The following is an 18932-nucleotide window of genomic DNA, read 5'->3' on the forward strand; positions in this document are numbered from 1 at the left end:
AAAAACGCGAGTTGAACTGAACGTACTGGTAGTTTCAATAAATTAGCCATCAACTTTCATTTTCATAGAAGCGATTACTTCAAAAACATCCACTTTATCGAATTCTGTTCTACCAAACTAAAACGGCTGACTCTAATCAAAAATCTGTCATCCGCTATCCATTGTCATTCTATCGCTAGAATAAACCTTTATATACCCTTGCGTTGCGTTGCGATTGTGTACTAGCTCTTAGCACATTTAGTTGGAGACTTGGCCTTGCTTCAAGAAAATTTATTTAGGAAGATGACAATCGTGCATAATGCTAATTATTTTTCTTCCTTTCAGGTCACAGTGTTGTTTCACATCCTTTGAGTGTTTGCACCCCCTCAATTTCACCTTGTACTTCTCCCGTAATGTCACCTCATGCTGTGCAACAAACATCCGCATCGGAGAATGAACAGACTTACTTTACAACCACGGTGAGTTGCTATTTTGCTGGATAAACTTTCTTTCTTGTATAGGAAATCCCGGCTTTTGTAAATATAAAGTTCAATATGATTCCACTTCATATGATTATTGCAGTTATTTCATTGCAATTTTTCATTTCTAATATTACTTATATTATAATCTTCACTTTTATTAATAATTTACCAATAATAAATTGAGATGGATTATATTGCCCTTTCGCTATTAGAAAATTTTCGTGGGCGCAGGGTGGTCACTCATGTAACAGTAAGTAACGCCCAACGATTGATAAAATTTGTAACCGATAAACGATTTAATCTACATTAATTTTAATTCACAGGGCGATTCGATGGAAAGAGGTTTGAAACGAGCGCACAGTGAAACCGAAAGAGCTCCTCCATGCAAGGTAAATATACGTACTCCGTTGTTTTATTTCTACATTCATCTCTCAGCTTAGCATAATTAGCCCATAAGTTCGCAAATCCATGAGTCTCCTTTCATTTTGGGTTAGTGCGTCTATGCTCGCTTCTCCTTATTTTTTTTATATAATCAATGAAACGTAATGAAATAAATGTTAGCCCTGACTAAACGTGATAAATAACTTGAAGTCACAGATTAAAGAATCTGGTGGTCAATTTTCTTCCCATCCACCTATAACATGAAAATATTGAATAGCACGTTATTTGGCAATTAAGCTTTGAACTGCTAGTTACAATTTGGTTTGTTTATTTGTGATGGCGTATTATATCAATCCATCGCATTTTTGTGGAAAGTCTATAGATACGGCCCGTACGTCGCAGATGGAGATTAGTTGTGATAAAAGTGAAACAATATTCAACAGGCCGGCAACAGTTGTTTCATTGTCCTGAGAATTATGACTTTGCTAGAACTTGCATAACTTTAGCTATAAAGAATTCATTACCTCATTGTCGTTTAACTGATTTTACTGACCTGGTTTTCTTCCCTTCTGGTGCCATTCATTATCCACTGTCGCGAAATTATACTTCTTTGCAATGTCAGTAACTCTGACACCTTGGGGGCTGTACGCGAGTCCGCGCTTAGATCAGCTTTCATTGCTCTGAATGAGTGCGCATAACTCAGCTATGAGCAATTTGTTTTTAATGGCTTCACACTAAGTCTTTTTAGCTTGAAAATGTATATATATAAATATTGGAATATAACATCCTCGCTTTATTTGCTATTTGAATCTCCTATTTCCATCAAATATGATTTTACTATTTCATGAGTTTATAAGCTCTGAGACAATGTATATAAATCTTTGATTTTGAACAATAAGTAGTCAAAAGGATTAGCAGATTTACACCAAAAAGATTTATTGACTTATACTTTGGTTAGTTAGAATAACACTTATACTATTAAATATACTATCAACGTAATCTCCTCTTTATTCTCAGATATCACGTTCCGATTCTGAAGCGTCACAAAGAGTTTTATTATACGTTCGTCAAATCAATGAAGAAGTTTACGACGGCCTTATGCTCCAATCACCAGACCTTAACGGTCTCAAATTAGCGGTAAGAATCTTGTTATTACCTTCTAATTCAGTGGTTCTCAAACGGCGGGGCGCGCCCCCACATGGGGGCGAAGAAAATTTGTAGAGGGCGTGAAGCTAATTAGAAAAAAAAATTGTTAGATTCGATTTTGACCGCCTTAATTGCGAAATATATCCACGTATTTTCAAGGTGTTTTTTGAATAAAATTTTGAGGTGGGCGCGAGACTTGACAAATTCTGAAAAGGGTGCGCAACTTTCAAAAAGTTCGAGAACCCCTGTTCTAAATTGTAATTAAATGACGAGACTGGTCACAACTAATATTATTTACTGGGTTGACCATATGATTTGTGTAGTTATGATATAAAAAGCATTAAATTTTTCAAAATGTACCAGAACGTCTAGGTCATTCCCCCAATAAAGTGGAATTTACATGCAATAACTTATCACAACAATAGACTATCTATGCTGTGTTGTCAATAATTTGAATATATATATATTAACTATCAGTGGAGTTTGCGCGAGACTAACTCTCAATCCTTCCTCAATGCCTTCGCGCTAGTGGATGCGGATGGTGTAGAAGGAATAAAAATACCACAGCCCATATATTACCATTGAATAAGAATAAATGATTTGATCTCCCAGTATTGTACATTTTGTCCGAAGTGTGCTGGTAGCTGGTACAACAAGTTTGGCATTTCGATGGTCACCGGTCAAGAGGACTACACACAATCTGGTACCCAACATGTTAGCATATGTGGCCAATCATTGCGACATGTTGGAGATCTCAAATAAGCAAATATTCAGCTATTGTTCAGTCCAACCTCTCTGTCATCTGACCCAGATTAAGTTACATCTAACGTTTGACTGGCACATGAAAAAGTGATTCAAAGACTTACGATGTAAAACATAAACAACAATAAAAGAAGTTTCAATATGTCATCGGTCACCTTGCTTCAAATGACTCTGAGAATTTATTTTGAAATTATACACATCTATTACATTACAATATTGTTATACATTGCAACGTTGTAAAAACAAACGGTACATTTAAACCACGATGTCGAAAGTCAAAGACATGTTGCATGGAATTGTGACTGATTGACCTGTGATACCATATTCTTAATCCTACTTAAGTTGCAGTTTTCGTTCCTTTTGGTATAATTCAATCACGACTATTGTGTTTAATATCCGCAAAATTATCAGAGAACAAGTATTGAGAGTGATTAATAATCTCTGAGAACCGACACATGATAACAAACAATAACATTGTTTTACCACAAGCCTATTGTACTAAACAAAAAACATCCAGACTGAAGAAATCATTATACTGTATAGATGACATGTTGCGATTACATCTGAGCTTTAAAAATCTCCGTCTACGCGAATTAAATGTGGGAAAGTGAAAATAGAAAAATGTCTCACAAATATTCCTCGCAGACTAAGATCATAATCTAACGAACCTATTGTAGGGCCAGATTGAATCACCCTACGTGCCGGATTAGCCCGAGAGCCGTAGTTTGTCCATGTCAGGCATAGATGAACCAATGTTATGTTCCTTATTATATATATATCAAACCAATAATGATCAAAATCTTGCGCTGTTAAAGCAAATAGTTGATATCTAATACCAAAATCAAGTGTGCTTTACTTTATATTTTCATATATTTTTTAAACTAATGATCACTAAATAATCATGATAATTTCTTTCTATCAGGTCCAAGAAAAATATAACTGCGCTGCTGAAAGTATAACAAAAGTTTTCAAGAAATCAAAGAAAGGGTAAGTTTAATCTCGTTGTATTTTCACTTATAATTTTGTTTGCTCACTTAACATGAAGTTGTGTAAACGTACCAAAATCTATGGGCAGGGGGTATATCCACTTGGCCAACACAGACATCCCCTGAACTCGTAACAGAACTAAAATAAGAAAAATCGGAATAAAATCATGGCTCAACTCTAACCTCTAACTTGGTACACACACTACGGAAGTACCATATTTTGCGTACGATAAGAATAATGCAAATAGTCCTGTACAACTGTACAATACGATGAACTTGAAATTTAATTGCAATTATCTGCAGAACTGGTAAAAAGCACATGCAATATTTTTGAAAGAAATTTGTCAAAATTTATATCATTTTTTTACCGGCTGTGGACTTAGTCAAAATTGATAAGGCGGTATCAACACTTGAGACATCATAAAACTATTTTTTTTATGTCGTTTGGGGCACTGCTGTTGCTGTTTTATCACTTTTGATTGTGTTTGTTCAATATTTCAAATTGCGATTCGTCTTTTTTAATTATCAAATACATTGTGCGACAGCATACTTTGATATCGGAATTTAACAGTAATTAATTAGGATATTAGGAAGCATACTACGTAGGTGTTCTAATATAAAAATTTCGCATAACTTAAATATTTTACCTCACTCGTGAATTTATTTACTCAGTGTGTATCTGTATCAACTATTTGTTCTTCATGTTGTATATTAAAAAATGCTAAAGTATCTATTTCATTTTTTGCAGAATTTTAGTGCGAATGGATGACAACATAATTAGACACTACAGCAATGAGGATACCTTTGTTATTGATATTCGAAGTGAACATCAGGATAACACCACAACTTACAAAGTAACACTAACCGAAATATGACATCCTTAACAGATGACTTGTATATTTTACGCGATTTTGCGGTCTGTCAGTCAATAGAGCTATGCATCACAGTTTGAAATATGCCAAAAACAATCCGCTTACCTTGATGAAGTTCACACTGCACTTCAGGGAACATGAAACTATAGTAAAAATGGCATGAAAGGAATATGACGTCAACGAATAAAATAGTGTTTATGACGTCACATGATGACATCATGACATGTAATGATATCGCATCTCCAATGTTGTTGATAAAATCCTTGACATACTGCTATCACCTTTTTTACAATCTTTTTTTGATTTTTTGAAAACATGCTTTGAAATGTTCTGTTTAATAGACTTTGCACTATTTTTAAAACAAATATATACTGATGTTTTTCGCTTTTTAGCAAGACCAAAGCTATTAATTTTAAATTGTACTCCGTCTAATGGTGTTGCTTATGCTATTTGCTCATAAAGCTTTATTGAAAAATATTTGCAACAATCTTTATATAGATCATGACGGTATTGTAATTTACTTTTTTCCCTCTGTTTCTATGGCATCATCAAATAAGTGACGCCATAACATTTTTACTTGCTGCGTTTCTTTTTGCCTATTTTTGCCAAGTTTCATTTTACATTTCTGCCAAATGTTTATTATATTACTCGCTTTTCTCAAGCACGGACATTAGGACTGAACTGGTAAAGATAACTTGAATGCGAATGAGTACATTTCTGAACAGAAGTTTTTTTTACGTGAGTTTAAAGTGAAATTTTTCAGTGGCCCAAAATACAATCCAGATGTATTTGGGGTCAAAATTTCGTCAATCCGGTTCATTCCTAATGTCCTCGAGTCGGAATCGGATGTAGCTATTCCCTAGCATTTGAGCCTTAGTAGGATGGTCCCCGTGTTTGTATTTTCTATGCATAACTGCATGATGACAGTGATCTATATCAGCAGAGATTTTTATACAGAGCAGTTGTAGATTGAAAGATGGCTTCGAAATTGCTTAAATGAAATATATTTCTGCTGGTCGACTCTTGCATTTTCAGATTGTTTATTATCTATCGTTCCGCTATTACGATGTGCCTTGTTATATTTGTCAAATATGTATGCCTTACTTGATATAGTGCAGCATTAACGTGTTGAATAAATATAATAAAAATACCAAAAGCAACATCAGATTGATTCTGGAAACTGCAGGGATATGACAGGTGTGCGCCATTTGTACTGCTGGTATTTCTTCGTATAGGTAAGTATCGTAAGCTGATACTGGGGTTTTAAAATTTTTCTTAAATGTTACACAATTTTCCGATCAAATAATTTTTTGAACAAGGCTTTCTACAGGGAATCAAGTAGACGCAGAAAGATATTACAATAAATTCGATTTAAATATGTACCCTTTTAATTGTATATATGGGTTCTGTCTCTAGGAAAAAAATCAAATTCAACCAATCATATTCAAATCACATTTGTAAAATTCGTTTTTCAGAAATCTAGAGTTTTAAATCACTTGGCATAAAACATGAAACAAATGTCAGATTACCAGTGAGATACGAAGAAATAGTGCACCACGTAAATTCCAAAAAGTTGCTAAACTCAAAGGGTGTGAAGTTGGACCAAAGTTAAAATCAACAACAAAAGTTTCTGTTTTAACTTTAATGCTTTGGAAATATACATACTTTTTGGTCGTCTAATGAGGCGAAGAACTGACTCAAAACTCAAACTAAAACAACTCAAAAAAAAATATTGCATCAAAAAGTGAATGACTTTTTGGGATATTTCATTTCAAAAAAGAGAATTTGAGAAAGGTTCTGTATTCGTGACTATTTTTAGGTGTTGAAAGACCAGGGTCGTCCAACCCGTGGCATTTCGAGTGGCCCGCGCTGTATTTTTCAGAATTAAATGAAAAAAAATTGGAGTAAAACTATTTTTCGAGTGATGTAGTATACAAAGATGTGATACAAACGATTTGTTTATTATCCTAAAATGCGCTCTGCCAGCCCTTTCAAACGAGCAAGTAGTGCCATTTTTAATCGTAACCAACTGGGAGGAGATATCGATAAATAAAGTTGCCATAGCCGCTTACACACGTGGTCTTTTACTACTCTATATGACGTTATTGCAAAACAATCGAAGCCATTCTCAGATTAAGCATTCGTTAGGCATTGTACATTATGTATTGTTCGGGTTGCCAATGTTTTACGTCCGGAAATAAAAGAGGTGTTTGCAGCAATAGTCTGTCAAGACGGACAATAATTCGTCATGTCGAAGAGCCTGAGAACTCTATAGCGGAAACTTTAATTGCAAATGCGGGAATATTTTCATCGTATTCCTCGGCGCTTGACGGAAGCACTGACATCAAGTTTACTGTCTAGTTGGCGATCTTCTTGCGCGGAGTTGATAATGATTTTGAAATTACCGCAAAGCTCGCAGCCATTGTTCCTATTAAGGGTACGACTAGAGGCATTGGTCTGTTGGAAGCTGTGATGAAAAAGATCAAGCGTCTTGGCTTTGGCGAAACTTTCGGAAATAACTACTGATGGAGCCACATCAATGGTTGGGAAACAACAGTTTATTGGTATAATAATTGTGAAAGTTTGGTGTGCGGGTATTGTTTGTTTTTTCATTAACCTGTAGTCAGTGTAGCAAAACTAGAACATAATGCCATGTTAAGTGGCTGGCGCAATTCTTAGTAAACTACATGTGACCCTTCGGCCAAAAAGATTGGATGACCCTGCTGTAGACGAATTATAGACCAACATGCAATATAAATTGTCGACCCAACTCGATATAAGCTTGGTTATTACACCTACGCGAACTTGAGGTAAAGCTGTCTAATAAATTAACTATTTACTAGTTGCACAAAGAGTTCAAATATGTTTAACTTTGCTTACGAAGGGGCATTACTCCTGTTAATGTCGTTAAACAGTGATTTGATCGCAATTTCAACAACGTCTTTATCTAAATTTAGAAATAAATTTCACGCCAAACTGAGAATTGCGCGCATATTTGTTCTTAATTGCTTAATTTGATTAGTTGTTTTCTTACAAGTGTCGCCAAGGAGTTGAAGTTTACTTAGTGGGGATTTATTCTTTAATTTTGTTTCTATTGTAAATAATTACGGAATGCAGCAGGGTTTAAAGGACGGATGAACTCGAATGCTTCACTTTATTGTAAAAAGAGATTGCAGAGAGCAATGATGTGAATAACTAACCCAATAGCTTAGCTTTGATCAGATCATTGAACTGAATAGGTTGCAAACGAAATTTGTGATTTTTCAAGAACTAACAGTTTTCAGTTATTTGCTTGTCAGTATCGCCTTAAAATGTTTTGAATGTCATGTCAGTCGCGATTTACTGAAAATATTTAGCAAATATGAAGATATAAGTGACTAACCACTAGATTAGCAACAGTCGATCTTTCCATCGTAAAGCTTTCCAACAAAGTTTTCGAGCAGTTTTTTCGATGCTTTTTTCGATGCTTTGCTCGATGTTTTTTTTATGCTGTTATTTCTTCGACCTCAGTTTTTTTTTCGATCGACATCTGCTGACATCTTTGTCGCAAGAAGGAGCATTGCCAGTAACTTCATTGTTAGAAATGTTTCCATTTTTCATGTATTTACATAGATAAGTAAAGCAAGCTCAAGAGAACTTATTCAGAAATTAAACAGAATGATTACCGAGCGAAGTCACTAAAATACCAAGAGTTGGCCTGGTATAAAATTTAGCTGACGTCATTGAAGTTCGAATAGGAGTGAACGTCCTACGAGGCCAATTCCTCGTTGCAATGACCAACTACAGTTTTACAAAAACGGGGTATTTTTGATTTGAGAAGTTGGAGAATGGGAGACTTTCTGTGAGAATATTTCCATCCCCCTCCTCGAAGTACAATTAATTTGCATGCTGATTATAATAAACAACAAACTTGACAATTGACTTGAATGAACACGAAATGTTTCAAAAAGTTGATATAAAAATTATGCATGCATATTCAATAATGAAATTCGATCGTCTTATACCGCACAAACTCTCTTACCGCATAAAATATCGTTTACTGAATAAATATCAATCTCATATTTTATTTACAGTTTCGTTTAAAAAATCCTATTTACGGAATGAGTACCTAAGCGGAGCACTTCGAAGTATAATTTTTAACTGAATATCACAACCTACTCGGAACTTTGGAGAAACAAGACAGCAGTTGAACCACGGACGCTGATCAGCCTGCAGAATGGCGTGTTACCGGTTACTGATATTAGGCGTAATTTGCATATCATTTTCAAGTGCAGAGATTGAGCGTAAGTTTTAATCAAGTTTATTTGCGTTTCCATTTTGACATTGCCTACTCAATTTATGACTCTTTTGATGAGCTGTGGCCAATGAGTTTTAAACCCAAAATTTGAATTATTTAACAGCGGCTACGAAAATTGTAAGTTTTGATATTGAAATATGACTTAACCAAAATAAACTGACATATCCACTAAATATAGCCACGGAAATTGTATACATTTATAATAAAACGATTATCACTGGAAGACGTTCAAATTGCCTTCTTTTTTCATGTCATATTTCACGGCTATAATTTTCCCTAAATTTAATTAAATTACAAAATAATCAATGGCACCTGTATATATATTTGGAAGTTTTCCCAACATATTGTCTTCATGCAAAGCCACATAAAGTAATAAGAGGAAAAAGTCATCCATAGGTAATTTTTGTATGAACAATAAAGTGGAATATAACACATTTGATGTTATCGGTTGTCTCGAGACTTCAAAGATAATTGACTGTAACCATTTCGTTTACATATACTTTACGTTTTTTTTCAGAGAACGCTCAACTTACAGTTTCTCAGTTAACTCAGCCAAACTCGACTATTCAAGCCACTTTCAATATAGAACCTTTAGCAAAGGTTGCTCAAAACACAAGTACGCAGGTCGATGTAAAAACTGAATCATTTGCTGCAAAAAAGAAACTGACGAAATTTCAGAAAAATAAACTTGCTAGAAGGCTAGCTCGAGAGAAAAAAAGAAAAGAAAAGGCTCAAAAAGTTTCTCCCAGTCGCGTTAAGAAAATCAATCAAAGGAAAGTTTTAAATCTTTCGGATCCGAGAGTCGCACCTACAAAAAAGAATTCTGACTGTACGACAAAGAAATGTGGTGCAAATAAAAAAGTATGCTCAGTATCTATATCTATATTTTAGACAGATCTAGTTGAGTTCAGTTTAATCTTTTTAAATTTTATAGTATTGCAGAATAGCAATATAGTTGACATATCGTCACCCTACCTTGATTATGTTAATATATCTATCGTTGATTAAAATATTTATTCTGTATTGTTACTCAATCTATATAACAAACCGAAAATTAAATTTAGAGTTTTAGAAATAAAGCTTGAATAACAGTTTAAAAATTGATCATAAAGCGAAGTATTGAAATTTACCAATAAAAACACAAATCTTATTTGAATTAATTTGATTTTATTACTTTCAGAAATTCATCAAAAAAGCAAAAAACAAAAAAGCTTTAAAGAGAAAGCATGAAGATGTAACAAATGAACAACCAACAGAGGGCAATACTGAATTAGAAATCCCAGCAAATATTATCGAAGGTTTGATTCGTTTGATAATTTTAATATAAAACTTAAGTCAAAAGATAAATCTTCCTTCCCGATCCACAAATCGGAGGCGAAATTTACTTTTGAAGTTCAGAAAAAATACAATCATTCATGGGGTGGGTATCCGCGTCGGGGTTATTAGGTAACCGGAGTCGGAAATTGTAGTCGATTTCAATATTTTCGTGGCCTTGACCTCAACAATCCCGGCACAGACTTGATTAATGTTAATAGTTTATATTGTCGGGAAACTTAAATACAAATCGACAATCTATTTTGACCACAAAGATAATTTAGTAACGAAGCCTGGTATATGCCAATTTCAGCGAATACCACGCCAAACTGGAGTCTGTATTCTTCATTCACATTTTCCCCTACGATTGCTTCTGAACTAAATCGGACATATGGCCCATAATCAGTAGTTTGATTCGGTCTTCATTTTTAGATCTAGAAGTTTTGCAAGGTTTTTCTGAAATGAGGTAACCTGTTGTTAATGAATTGAGAACAAAATGGAAACTGTTCTGAAAATTTTGAACCCCATCTTGGACATAACATATTGAAGCCCTAAGTTGATATTTTATTTCACTTACATTTCTTTTTTATAGTCATGCGAGACACACCCCTGAATCGATTTTCACAACAAGAAAATGAAAGAAACGTCAGAAGAATTCTGCAAAACAGTAAGTATAGCTCTGAAATTTGCAATGAAATGTTTGCAAATATAGGTAATCTAAAGAAGTCATTGAGTGTATTTAATTGGTTGAATATCGCAAGAACAATTACTCCATAATTATTCAGGTATATATATGTCATTTTATTGCCTGAGTTTTAGTTTCACTCCCGCAGATAAACTTAAAACTGCCACAAAAGCAATCACAGATATATAAGAATGTTTTATGGAATGACATTACATTCTAATATTACTGAAGTTGTTTGTTGTTTTCGTATCAGGTCACAAAAAACGTATGGTTTGCAATAACCTTAGCTGAATGTATTTACGATCAACCGCTTTATTAATTATTATGTGACTGCATTTTCTTCAGCCTGTTTTGACGCTCGCCGCAGTCAATATCTGACACTGATTTTGAATATTCCCTTTTTAGGTCTATTCAGTGTCTGGTTCCATGATGGTAATTTATTTTCTCAAAAATATTTTGTGACATTGACCAAACTCAGAAACACTACAGAAAATATTTCATCAGTAGATTATTTCAATATCTATTCTCATCCATCCATCTATTAACTATCCATCTGTTAACCATATTCAATTTTTTGCTCTATCTTGCTTTATCTATTTAAGTTCTTATCTGCTTTCAGGTAATTGCTACAATCAACCAGCAGATATAATGTTTGTTATCGATACATCTTACGACATGGTATCAATAGATTTTGAAAAAATACTGAATTTTGTCAGAGAATCTTTATCAAATCTCCCAATTTCTTCAGCTGAGACAAGGGTAAGCTAAATATTATGCAGAAATTCCCTTTTGGGTAAATGTAATAACTTTTATGCACACGGAGAACAATCAAATACGACTTGGTTGATACACTGGTATGCTGCTTTGTTACTTTGTAATAAATATGTCTGTTCCATGTTTAAGTATAACTCGACATCTAACTGAACATAGCTATTGGCGAGGATCAACTAATGTTGGGGTCGGGAACCCATGGCTCGCCAGCCATATATGGCTCTTTTGGTGACGGCATATGGCTCCAAGAAAAATCTATTATTCTAAGATTAAGATTACTATTGTTACTAGACTTCAAACTATTTTATGGCCAAATTTGGCAAAAAATTCCCAATACGTTTGACAACGCGGGCCCAGCGCATGTCTATGTTATTTAAGAGAATTACCAGACAGGCATTGTGAAAAAACATGGGGATTCTGGAACATATATTATGACATCACAAAGCGATAGAGTTTTAAAATACTACGGAGATGCATAAACGAAAAAAGGTGATGAGTATCGTAGATTTCAACTTGGGCTGCATGTGAACAACCGTTCAAGGCCCGCAGCGACTACATGCAGCATCAGAAGTCACGTTAAATGTATATTGACATTGTATGTGTTGATTTTTGAGTAAAAATTTCAGGCCTGATCAAGTGAAGAAACGCTACATGGCTCGCACGGTAATGCAATTGAAAATATGTATATTTTAGGGCTCTCTTGACCAAAAAGGTTCCCGACCCCTGCACTAATGGCTGATTCTGTCAATGGCTGCTATATTTAGAAAGAACTGGAACGTAATAATTTATTAGAACTTAATATTCATTAGGATGAATAAGAAGTCCACACAAAAACCAATTTTCAGGAATAGGATTATCAAACATATAAACGTTCAATGTCCGAAGCGATAAAAATGTAACCGGTCAACACGCTGAGCCAACCAAAATATATTTGATTTGTCTCAAAGCCTACATAACAATTCTTTTCTGTAGAAACATGGATGAATTTAAATTGTATTTAATAAATTTTTACTCATTTATTTTACAGGTCGGAATCGCCACATTCGATGTATTCATAAACATAATGATCAGTTTTAAAAAATATTCTGACAAAAAACCGCTCATGGATGCCATCTCGAGGATCGCATCTGACAACAAAACACAGGACGTACAAGGCGAAGACTATTTTGACGCTGCCATCGAAATGTAAGTTAAAAAAAACTACGGCAGTACTTTGTTTGAGATTTTATTGACATATATCGCAATGCGCTACCCACGGCTACTATTTGACTTGGTTTTGAAGCATAGCTGCGGAATTGAAATCTAAATTGGGATTGTTACATTTTTTATTCCTATTAGATCCTTGTTTTAAATTTTTCCGGTATTCGTGTTGGGTCTGGAGTTTTAAAATTTTGATTTCGATATTTCAAAGTTCTTAAATCAGATATTCAGAATCGAAAATATAAACCTAATCAAAAAGTGTTTAAACGCAAAAGTTTACATGGTACGATTTAAGTTCTCACGGATTCGGGAGCCAAGCTCAAATTCAAAAATTTTATATAATCGTAATCGGAGTTGATTTAAACTTTTTTGAAATTTAATAAAAAGTTGCAATATAATATACAATCAATCAAACGTTATGGGTGATAGAAATGGAAAGTGCTGAAATAATTGATGCAAGGACTAAATTTGTACCAATATCAAACTTCAGATTCTCAGAGGAAAACGGAGCCAGACAATTGTTTTCTGGAACACAACATATAATGGTTATGATAACGAACGATGGAAGCATGATGTCGGAACGTATTGCTAATGTTTTATCCCAGGATGGCGTTGAAAAGTACTTAATAGTGGTAAGACTTTTGTTATGTACATCAGTTTGTTTCTTCAACCGTACAAGGTTTTTTTGATGAAAGGGTACTCCTGTAGTATATGTACCAAGGCAAATACGGATTAAGGTTATGTCCTAAATTTATTCCGATTTTTCTTAAGCTTTCCGGTTGAGCTGAGACTATTTTAGTTCTATTACGAGTTCGGGGACTGTTTGTGTTAGCCAAGTGAATCGGTTTCTGTCCCTTTACACAACTTGATGTAAAGTAGGCGAACAAAATTAGTTACATTCATATTGATACACTTCTGGAGCGAAAGATGAAAGATCCACAATAAGTCGATGAAAGTTCCACAATAAGCAGTATATGAGCACAAAAACTGCAGTTTACCCCAGAATAGATACTTCTGTCAGTTCGTAGCGTGAGTCCTGTTGGCATTGCTTTGAGCAAACAATATAAGAGCAATATATTGAGATCAAACATTTGTAGTTATTCAAAAACGTCATATGGATTCCGTATGGGTTAGGAACAAATATGTACGTTGTTTTGAATTGCATTCAAGCACTTTTGTAGCTATCAGAAACGAATGCCACTACGTTTACAGGATCTACATTGAGAAATAGTAAAACTCTGTAGGAAGAAATCAAGATATTTGTTATGCCAGACTAACATTTATTCACTTAGATTGGCGAAGGAATCTATACGCAAGAAATTCAGCATCTAGTTTCTGAACCCGTGAAGTCACATGCATACGTCACTCCAAACTTTGACGAACTACAAAAAATCAATTTAGATCTGACCAAGCAACTTTGCAATGGTAAGATATTTTCACTAATAATTAGGTTTTTTCAATAATATACTACTTCACCGACTGGAGAATCACGTAGAGATATTACGAAGTTTAAAAACATCTAGCATGACTAAATTCAAAACTGAAGTATATCATAATTTAAATTTTTCTTAAATAATATATATAAGATGTCATTGTTTAAAAGATCATTTTATCGGATCGTTAATTGTCACAGTTCATAATGAATTTGTGTAACTTTGGTGAAACTTTTATATCTTTTTAGAAGAAATTTGCAGCAACGGTAACATTATCGATGGTGGAATTACAGGTATGGAATGGCATGCAATTTATACAAATAAAATATGTCCCATATTCTTGCATATCGAAGGAGAAGATCCTTGGTTCGACAACTAAGTAAATATCTGTCACATATATTATCTGTCACATATAATTCCAAATATTATTCTTAGTCAGTGATCACTTTAAATATTCTATCACTGTCCCTTTCAATCTGGGTGAGGACAATCTTGCATAGAGCAAACTTGTGTAATAAAAACTTGAATATTCTAGTTTAGCTGTTTAGAAATATAAATATCTTCGAAATCCATAAATTACTGTCATGGAAAGTATATAAAGATAAAAATAAATGACGTGCAATTTCTTTCTCAAACTTATACAAATTGAAGAGACTTTTACTAAACAATCGAACAGAAATGCTAAACCGTCAAAGGATTGCCAGTTTTTCGAAAAACCCATAATCCATAAAACCCCAACATATTTTGACAACATACTAAACATAAATGTCTGAGCAACACTTCCATCTTCAGCACTAACAATTTGAAATCAATTAATTAGAATGGATAGGATATTTTATCTTAGGAATATAAACATCGTAAACTATATTTTAGCAAAACGACCCACATATTCTCTCCATGTCTGTTGCATCACTTTCAGTTGTTACATTCTCTCCATTGACATTGTGTTATTGAAAAATAAAAATTAATTTTAAATTTTTTTCATTACAGGATTCGATCTTCTTGGGTTGATGAACATTGATGAGAACGATAAAGTGACAAAATCGAATGGAAGTTATGAGAATGCTACAGCATATAGCGTTGATCATGAAGTAGATCTAAGGATTAACCCAGTCAGGTAAAGAATAACTTCTTTGATTAATTGATCAGTTTTGTGGGTGATACGTCCGAATGAATGTTTGGGAATTTGGAATTAAGAATGAGGTCTCGAATGTGCCAATACAAATATCGGATTTAAACTCCGTCTCCGTTTGGAGTATGGGGAAATAGTATTTTAAATATTATTTTTGAATAGTTGCACAAAGTAAACAGGCAATGTCTGTTTCCAAAAAAATCATTTGAATTAAGCATAACTTGGTACTTCATTAGTAATGAATACTGAAAAGTACACATTATTATCAAGCTATTTTTGTTTTATTGTTAATTTTGATTTATAATATCTTGTGTAGTTTGTTGTGTTAATCCTTTGAAAGACACATATAGGGAACCAAAGTCTCAAGTGCTCAGGGCCTTCAAACGGCATAGTCCGGAGTCTATTCATATATATCTAATCCTTTTATAGTTTAATTCTACCGCTCGGGATCCCACGTTACTACTCCATTATTGCCACAATGCAAATGAACGAACAAGCATCCCACAACGACTGGTCATTATTTGAGGTTCCTAATACCAGAGAAGAAGTGATGGAAGCGGTGAAAATATCGGGACAAAACAGAAGTGTTGAGTACATCACTATGAACGATAATATGGAGACAGTGTCTGTAGTTTTTGCAGGTACCAGTGTTATGCTTGATATTGTCTTATTCGTGTATCACTGTGACCAAAATTAGCAATTCAGAATAAGTGAAATATTGCAAGAAGTGCAAATTTCAGCTAAGTGTCTATATCAGCGGTATTTGACACGGGTTCCACGACACCCTAGGGTTTCGCCAGCATAGCCAGGCGTTCCCCAAGTTCCTGTTCGAATTCGAGAGTTTATTTCAGTTCATGCATTGTGTTTAAATAAAATCAAATAACTATTAGGTTTTTCACTGTTTCTACATTTCCTACACTTTATATGCTATTTTGTTACGCCATATTGTTTGCTTTTATATATATTCGAACGATCTGCACAAAAAAGTCAATTAAACTATTGCACATGGGTTACTCTATCCTATGGAATGTTCCAGTGGGTCCGCTCTAGCAAAACGGTTTAAACCGCTGGTTTATAACATGTAATAAAATAATTACACCCAAAGCGTTTAAAATTAGATCAATCAAGGAACGACTGGATATACCCGCTAAGCCGAAAGTGGCATTTTGTAATTTGTTATAATTAGTCGATTCATGCTGCTAATGTACTTTATCTTTTCTGAGATATCAACCTGCAATGATAACACATGGTAACATCGACACCACATACTGAACAACATGCCCATGGTCATAGAAAAAACTTTATACGGTATCCCTTGGAAAATGAATTATCAAATTTATTGAATTTAAAAAATACTGCTATTTTTAGATGCCCAGAAGCTTTTTGGAAAAGGGTTTCACAAGCTGACTTTACTCGTAACACCAGATGGGGTGATGTTGTACATCGACTGTGAAGTGGTCGAAATTATTACATTCAATTCTTCTCTCGGTCGACCACTAGCGGATGGCGAAATCAGTATCGCTAAAATGGGTACCTTTGATCCAGAAATACAAGTGAGCAAATGATATTGCAATAATTCACAATGCCACATACGATTTGGGTATAAATTTCAAGGCAAAGTTGTTGACTTTCACTTGAAAAAAAATAAAAATACCAAGCACTCATTTCTTTATAGCAACATAAATATAAATTGATTTTTTTCAATTACCCCCGTAAAGGGTGATATATAAAATTAGATATTATCAGACCTTATTATAATGGATAGGTTCTTTTCAGACAATTTGTGATTAGAATTTTTTCCCGTAGAACAAAAGATGGATTGTGATCTGAGCCAATTAAGATCCCAGAGAGGAAAAACACGAAATGTACATTCTTCATCTCGACTCATCTCGTCAGTTAGGTTAAAAAAGTTGAATTTATGTCTTCAACACGAGATATTAAGGAAAATAGCTCCCAAGTTGATTTGCATGAAAAATTGCTAATGCGTGAATTTAAATACAAATATTCCCAATTGAATTACAGCATATAATTGCCGAAAGCATCTGATAACAAAAAAACTCCATGAATCTCTTTTTAGGTCAACCTGCAGCAATTGGATCTAATTTGTGATGTCGATATCAACATGAGTGAAAGGTTTTCGTGTGACAGAATCGGACTAAAGGTACGTTTGGGTTACATTCTTGCAATATAGAACAACGGGGGAAGGGCATTCAACGAAAACCCTAAAACTATGAAAAATGTAAATTTTTGTTTTGCTGTCTGCAGTTCCCATAAACGCAAATGTTAAAAAAATTAGTTTTTTGCCACTTTTATTTTATCCGCGTGGGATAGATTTTGAATGAGTGAGAAGTTTCAAAGTTACAATAAATGCTATTAGCAGTAGTTTCACAAAGCCTTAATGATGATGAACCCTCAAAAACGCATTTTGATATTTTTCAATTGCTCTAAAACAGTGGCGTAGCAAGACTCTCGTGGGCCGCAAAAATATTTCGTGGAAATGACCCTAAAAACTCTCGGACATAAGCTAAAACAACGCTTTTTTTATTTCGTCAAAAAGCACAACATGTCGCTATAAAAAGGCAATGGTAACCTAAAATTTGCTGTTTATCTCGGTTACTTTAATTTTTTTCATACGTTCTTCCTCTTCTGCCCTTTTTCTGCGTTTCTGTGCGCCACTGAGAGGTTTTGCTTTCGACATCATTCTGACAGCCTTCGTAATTTTGCCGGTGCGATCAAATCACAAGACGCCAAAAATCGACGACTCCCTGGCATTGTTACGTAACAAAACGATTTGAGTAGAACTAACATCAACGTTAAAAGATGTGCATTACTTGGTTTGCACTGTAGCTTTTGGTATGCGGCTTAAATTTCTAAATTCTAACCGCTTGGGCCCCTTTGCGCTGTGGGCACTCTCGCGACCGCGGGGGTTGCGGGGGTGGATGCTACGCCACTGCTTTAAAATCACTAAAAATCCATCACAAAATTTAGACACAAAGTTGTTTTAATCTATCGCTTCAAAAATGTTGATCAGCGCAGAACAATTGATATAATCCTGGTTTTCACAAACGCGTACGCGTAACCATCACAAGGTGGGCAATTTTTAATTTTAATGACGTCATACACATAAGAAACGAATCCTATAGAGCGCCACAGGAATTTTTGAAGTAAATAAAAATATTAAATAGCCTTCTAACCAGAAATACAATCTTCAACCGCTGAAAATTTCAAAGCAATTGATTAAGTAATTGATGATGAAAGCGATTTTTTCATAACAATAATAATAATAAAAATACTTGCAAGAAGAACAAACAAACAACATATTAACAAAATCCATAGGTCCGTTTCGTGTCCGAAAATTCGGGCACAAATATGCTTGAATCTGTCGCGGAAACTATCACTGTGATCAGAGTTTGTTCGTGTCATTTGCTCGGCTCAAAACAATTCATTTCATCTAATCCTAGGTTTTGCCGAACTTTTGAAATAATTCAAAAT

At 34.3% G+C, this 18932-nt stretch overlaps 2 protein-coding genes across 3 annotated transcripts in view; both read left to right on the forward strand.

Moving 5' to 3' along the window:
* Positions 1-5768, forward strand: part of LOC120346166 (grainyhead-like protein 2 homolog) — a 114960-nt gene extending 109192 nt beyond the window's left edge. For both annotated transcript variants that reach the window (XM_039415834.2, XM_039415833.2), the window contains exons 15-19: positions 325-458; positions 785-850; positions 1860-1979; positions 3673-3737; positions 4485-5768. In XM_039415834.2, coding sequence (XP_039271768.2) covers positions 325-458; positions 785-850; positions 1860-1979; positions 3673-3737; positions 4485-4611 — 512 coding nt within the window. In that variant the 3' untranslated portion in view covers positions 4612-5768. The remainder of the gene's footprint in view (positions 1-324; positions 459-784; positions 851-1859; positions 1980-3672; positions 3738-4484) is intronic.
* Positions 5769-8747: 2979 nt separating this feature from the next.
* On the forward strand, positions 8748-17809 carry LOC144425781 (collagen alpha-1(XXI) chain-like). The gene is made up of 13 exons (XM_078115420.1): positions 8748-8891; positions 9423-9766; positions 10086-10203; positions 10812-10886; positions 11524-11663; positions 12703-12860; positions 13366-13507; positions 14168-14300; positions 14557-14601; positions 15299-15425; positions 15870-16081; positions 16809-16993; positions 17518-17809. The coding sequence occupies exons 1-13, from the start codon at positions 8825-8827 to the stop codon at positions 17629-17631; spliced, it is 1860 nt and encodes a 619-aa protein (XP_077971546.1). The 5' UTR covers positions 8748-8824; the 3' UTR covers positions 17632-17809.
* Positions 17810-18932: the final 1123 nt, after the last annotated feature.

The sequence above is a fragment of the Styela clava genome, chromosome 8 (assembly GCF_964204865.1).
Source record: "Styela clava chromosome 8, kaStyClav1.hap1.2, whole genome shotgun sequence".
Classification (NCBI taxonomy): domain Eukaryota; kingdom Metazoa; phylum Chordata; class Ascidiacea; order Stolidobranchia; family Styelidae; genus Styela; species Styela clava.

Excerpts from the sequence above, each read along its gene's own strand:
- LOC144425781 (XM_078115420.1), top strand. The coding sequence starts at position 8,825 with ATGGCGTGTTACCGGTTACTGATATTAGGCGTAATTTGCATATCATTT. Across the intron at positions 9,767-10,085 it reads AATGTGGTGCAAATAAAAAA|AAATTCATCAAAAAAGCAAA; the intron begins GTATGCTCAGTA and ends TATTACTTTCAG. Across the intron at positions 12,861-13,365 it reads TTTGACGCTGCCATCGAAAT|ATTCTCAGAGGAAAACGGAG; the intron begins GTAAGTTAAAAA and ends ATCAAACTTCAG.